General features: G+C 32.1%; 1 protein-coding gene across 1 annotated transcript; it reads left to right on the forward strand.

Annotated features, from left to right (window-relative positions):
* Positions 1 to 2,633: 2,633 nt before the first annotated feature.
* Positions 2,634 to 4,510, forward strand: SmD2 (small ribonucleoprotein particle protein SmD2). The gene is made up of 3 exons (XM_085953573.1): positions 2,634 to 2,731; positions 2,814 to 3,066; positions 4,009 to 4,510. Coding segments are annotated over exons 1-3 (360 nt in total). The 5' UTR covers positions 2,634 to 2,729; the 3' UTR covers positions 4,114 to 4,510.
* The last annotated feature ends 1,776 nt before the right edge of the window (positions 4,511 to 6,286 follow it).

The following is a 6,286-nucleotide window of genomic DNA, read 5'->3' on the forward strand; positions in this document are numbered from 1 at the left end:
AGAAAGATCGTGATGTTACGATCCTCTCAATTAAATAAGAAATTAATTAGTGGATCTCCGATAAAATAAAAACTAATTGAATATAAGTAGTAGTTAGCAAACTAAGTAATAGATCATAATAATATTATTAATAATTAAGAAAAAAATATTTTTTCATCCTCTCCGAATCACTATCGCATGGACCCCATGGCATACAAAACTTTTTTTAATGGTTCGTTTTTAGCTATTCATTCCTACCCATAATGACGAGGAAAGAAATAAAATTCCAATATAGGTACGACATGCAGTGACGTCCCGTGAGGGTAGGCAGATTGAGCGTCGCTTGGGGGCGGCAGTTACTCGAAGGGCGGCAAATCGAGGAAATCATTTGGAATATTTATATAAATAGCTACTTAAACTTAGTAATAACGAAGATATATTTGCATTAAAAAAAATTTATCTAGGGACGTCACTGACGACATGCCATGACCGTTAATCTTGAACAAAGTTATTCATACAAATAATATCTGTGTGTGTGAGTCTAGTGATTTCAAAAGTGATGGCACTTTCCCATCTGTAGGGTTATTCCGGTTATTCTAACATATCACTTAACTCAAAAATCAATAGGTATACAAAAATGATAAATATGATATTATGTCGTATTCAGGTAGTTAATTATCAGGCGTGATGTTATTTAACACAACCGCCCATGACCGCACCGCGTTAACCGCGAACTGCCAATAATTAATGTAGAGTGACACAATTAATGCGTCTTACTTGATTCCAAATGCATTGGATTAAAATCTCCAATCGGCATATCAAATTTTTGTTTTTTTTATTGATCTTGGAGCTAAGAAATACGGATAACCCTGCTGCAAGTTAACTTCCCGGGATAATTAACTGCCTAAATACGACATCATAATTATTATTATCTGTTTCTTCATTGATTTTGGAGTTATAATAATAATTATTAATATGTTAGAATAGCGATGAGAAACACTCAAGTACCTACGCTGTAGGAGCGTTAGCAAACAAGTTTGCAATATTGCAGTAAAGGGCTAGGTATCAATAATAAATTTATAAAATAATGCAAATCGATGTCGATTTTTAAAAAGCTGATTTTATAACATAAATATTTTCTGCTTTTCATTACCTATTGAAATATTTTAGTTCATATTATCTTCATATTATGTAATTCATTTTGAAACAGAAAACTTACCGCTGAACTTCAAACAAGTCTTGTAAAATTAACTTTTTGCATTGGTATGAGAATATGATTGTAATAGATTTCTATCATGATATTTTTTTATTAAAATATTTTTTCAAATAAGTACCTATTGAATTTATTTTTATGGACTGCTCTAGATGTCTCATATTTTACTACCAATGGTAAAAATGGGGTATGTAATATACATTATTCGAAATCAGTAAGCATGAAACGATGAGTAGTATCTTAGTTAATTTTATTCTAAATAAGAAAAAGCTGATTCGCGTAAATATATGGATCCGAAGCAAATCTTTTTCGAAGCCCATAGAAAAATTTCAGATTTAAATCTTATAGATAAAAGTACTTAACAATATCTTCTATTTTCTTAAATCATTAAAGCTGACATCAAATTCAATACGTTTTAATTTTTATATCGTATTTCTTAAAGTTCAAATTAAAATTTGAATGTTTTTATGATCATCCTTATTTCAAAAATGATCACAATTTTTTTGTTGAAGATCAACATTATAAATTGATATGTATAAGCATTAATGCAACTTTACATGTTGCTTCTGCTTAAACTGCTGCAAACTGCTTTAACTTGAATAATAATATTTTAAAAAAAATACCAATTCATACTACATTATTTAAGGAAAAACTATTTTTCTATATTATATATTGCACTGGTAGCCCTAAAAATCATAGTGTTACAGTGTTGCCAACCGTACTATAATTATAGTATTTGTACTATAATTTTGGTCCGCGTACCATGTACGATATAAAACAGGTATAGTACGCCCAAAATACTATAATTTTGAATATCCGAAAAAATATGTAAAAAGTACTTAAATTTCGATATTTCCGTTTGATAAATTGGTGCAAAGTACTATAATTTTGCAATATAAGAAGATTTGGAGAACTTGGAAAATAAATTACTCGAAAAACGTAAAATTATCCCTTGACTGGTTTAAAACTGAAATTTCTTGAATTCTTTGGAAAGCATTTTTGGTCAAAAGAGGTAGGTACCTAAATAAAACGGGATCTCAGAGTTTCTCAAATTCACGTTATTTTTTTTTCTGAGAAACAAAAAACCTATACATTTTCAACAGATGACAACGCGTACTATATTTTTTCCCCAAATACTATAGTTTTAGAGGCTCTGTACTATAATTCCACTTTGAAAAGATGGCAACAGTGTAGTGTTACCATATTATTATAAATGGTATTATATTTTTATCAAAGAGATTGGACTCCTCCCATTTTTATGATCAAGTATAATATTTTCATAATTTATTATTACTAACATGCTATTATATCTAAATATTTTAGTTAATTGGTTACTTATAATTTAATCACTTTCTTCTATGACATCAAATATGTTGGATACTGGTGAAAATACATAATAAATAATATTTTTGTTTTGTTTAGTAGTTTAAAGACTAGCAACACTTACTGAAGCGTCAAATTGAGCGGCACCGTGTGTTTTGTCGTTTTCGTTCATTATTCGTATTTTCTTAGAAATAATCTCAAAACTATCTTCAACATGTAAGTAGCTATAAAAAAGTAAATTGAATTTAAAATCTAATATTATCGAATATACATAACTTACATACGTTTGCGTTTCCAGGACCACAGCAGCAAAACCCCGTTCAGAATTAACCTTAGAAGAACTGGCGAAGATTGAAGAAGAAGAATTTAGTACGGGTCCTCTATCGGTTCTCACTCAATCAGTCAAGAACAATACACAAGTTCTAATAAATTGTCGAAATAACAAAAAACTTCTCGGCAGAGTCCGAGCGTTTGACCGCCATTGCAACATGGTATTGGAAAACGTCAAAGAAATGTGGACTGAAATGCCAAGAACAGGGAAAGGAAAAAAAGTAAGTACAAAATATATTGCGCAATTATCAATAATTTTACAGTGTTGTTGCTTACAATTATCAAATTATCGATCAACTAACATTGCTTTTGCCGGAAGAAGCTCTGTCAAACTTTATAACCTCACAAAATGAAAATATACAAAACACAAAAAAAAAACAAAGCACAGATTTCATATTATATTTTCGTGTTTAACAACTAGCTGTAGACTTGAATAGTAGTTATTGTTATTCCATAAATGACAAATCTTAGATAGGAATGGCTGATACAGCGCCTGGTGAACAGGCTCGTTATGCACCTTAGTTTCACTGAGAAATCGATTTCGCAAGATGAACATAGATTTTGTCTCTTACATTTTACATGTAAGCATATTTCTTGATAACTATTCGATTAAAAAAAAGAAATACATGTATCGTCATTATGAATGATGTAGATGTGCAAGTAGATAATTGCGAATTTCATAAAATATACAAAACAAATAAATATTTCAATATTTGCAAGTGCTGTGGCTTAATTCAACCAACAGTTGCTGAATTTTTTACCTAACATTACGAGGCGATAGAAACTCTCTGAATGCCAGAGGCTAGATACTATCAGCTCTAAACAGTCAAGCACTTAAAATACCGTCACCTTTGTGGTGAATATTCCATATTGCCAGCATTTTCACAAAGTGATAACAGAAAGGGCCAGTAATGGGGAGGAATTTACTTGACTAGCACCCACAATGGCCCAGTGGTTATGTTTCCGCTTGGTAACTCAAGGGTCTCAGGTTTGAATCCCAAGTCTGGCGAAATTCACTTGTTCTTTTTCAGTGTTTGTTTAGTGAGGGGTTTGTGTCTAGAAAATATGCGCTGAATTATTTAATAGTAATTTTCAAACAATAAACGTCATCCTCAATAAAATTTGCTTGTTTTTATTAATCATATTGTCTTCTCTATTTTCAGGGAAAAGCAGTCAATAAAGACAGATTCATTTCAAAAATGTTCCTGAGAGGTGATTCCGTAATTCTAGTCCTGAGAAATCCATTAGCCACCGCAGCCGGAAAGTAGACAATCCTTTGGATGTGTAATTAAAATAAGTCTTGTGTATTCGGTATCGTTTACCTTACATTCATATTTTGTATTTAACGATAAGATATGATCTATTTCGAGGTCGTAATTTTAAAACTAGTATAAGTTAATATAATATACTAATTGGAGACTATACTGTGACTGCTCTAGCTATGCATATCCTGTATGGCACTGCAAGAAATCATTCATTGACGTTTAGTTACCCCAAAAACTGTTGTGGTGGGGCTTGCATTTTGAGAATGATTACAGTATAATTACTGAAATACTTATGGTTAATTAAGACCCTGTGTGATTCATTCTATTTCCGATATACTTTTTTATCTGTGAAATTGATATCAATTAATTATTATTAAAATAAAGTCATAAGCAGACAAAATGTTTTTGATTTTTTTATCTCAGTAATTTTATTTCACGTAGGCAATTATTAAAAAACTATTGTCAATATTTTTGAACAAAGTGGATAGTGCTTGTCTCAAATAATATTTCATGAACACGCGAATTATCCTGAAATTAATAAATGCCGACCATAATTATTTTTCCCCATGATGGCTGAGCAGCTAACGTGTCGGCTTATAATGTCGTGGGTCCCAAGCTCGAACCTGGGTCTGGCTAATACACATAATGTGTTTCGATGGGCGGCTCTCGTGGTGCAGTGCGTAAAGCGCTGGCCTTCCATCAGGGAGCTTTAACTTCAATTCCCTGTGAGGACACAATATTTATATGATTTTCTCAAAGAGAAGTGATTGTTCAAAATTACTAACAACCACATCATATGAAAAAGCAGGGATATGGTTATTAATAAATAACAAATAAATGTGTCAATGTGTGTTTGAAGTCAGAAATTGCGCAGATTGCGATTTCTTCTGCTGCGCATGAATTACGTGGGATAAACTTATTTATTGTTACCATTATTATTTCCAACTGCTCTTAGCGATAGCGCCCATAGAACGCGTTGAGCGGGGCTCACTAGGTGCGACAAGCGTACATATAAAACCATATTCACACGCCTCCTACCCGCTACCTCTTTTATCAATGTGTGGCGCGCGCCGATTACCGTCGCCTCGTGTTTCTTTGCGAAACAATAAAATTTATTAACATTTTTGTCGGCTAATTCATTTTCACAATGATGCCATTGTAGTAGCGTAGTAAGTTAATAATTGTAAAGACCTTGAAGATATTGGATTATCCTTTGCGAAGCGAAACTAATAATAGTAATAATAATTCATGTATTTAAAACACACGTTCAATTGTTTTGGCAGAGTGGACCGCCAGCGCAATTTTAATCCAGACGGTATTGCCAACCGTACTATACTTATAGTATTTGTACCTACTATAATTTTGGTGCGTGTGCGTATATGTACGATATAAAAGGGATATTGTACGCCCAAAAAACAATATTTTTTAAAAAATCTTTAAATTAATATCGGAGAAAAGTATTTTTTTAATGATTTCATTTCGACATTTAAGAAATACACCAAAACTACCATAATATCGGCATTTCCGTACCATGATTGGTGCGAAGTAGTCTAATTTCGTAAAAGTGGAAAATTTGTCGAGCCGAGAAAACAAAAGTTGAGAGGTAAAAAAAGTCCTCGAAACTAATCAAATTTTGTCATATTTGCTGGTAATTTTATTTTGGCCGGAAGAGAAAAAAAAATACTCAAATTCCCAATACGTTTCTGTGACAAACAAAGACATTTTCAACAGAATACAATGCGTAGGTACCTACTATAATTTTTGACAAAATACTATATTTTTGGGACTGCCTACCGTAAATCGGTGACAAAAATATGGCAACACTGTAAAATTCATTACATTTTAATTTAGTCACGATGTCATCCTCAGACAGTGAGGACACGTTAGCGATGGTAAATTTACTCAATTTGCAAAGACGAAGAAGATATTGGGTTCATCCTAGGCGGAATGAAAACAAGAAAAATGCTACATTTAATGTATTTAAAGAGCTGAATTTGTATCCAGAACTATTTCAAAACTTTTATAGAATGTCACAAGATACTTTTAACGTATTGCTAGAATAAACAAGAGAGAAAACTACAAAGCAGCGTACTAACTGGAGGGTTCCTGTCAGTCCCGAAGAACTACTTCTCATTACTATAAGGTAAGATAAAAACAATTATCTTCTCTGGGACGT

This window comes from Rhyacophila brunnea, unplaced genomic scaffold (assembly GCF_057557595.1).
Source record: "Rhyacophila brunnea isolate RB1 unplaced genomic scaffold, BYU_Rbru_1.0 scaffold_4, whole genome shotgun sequence".
Taxonomy (NCBI): Eukaryota; Metazoa; Arthropoda; class Insecta; order Trichoptera; family Rhyacophilidae; genus Rhyacophila; species Rhyacophila brunnea.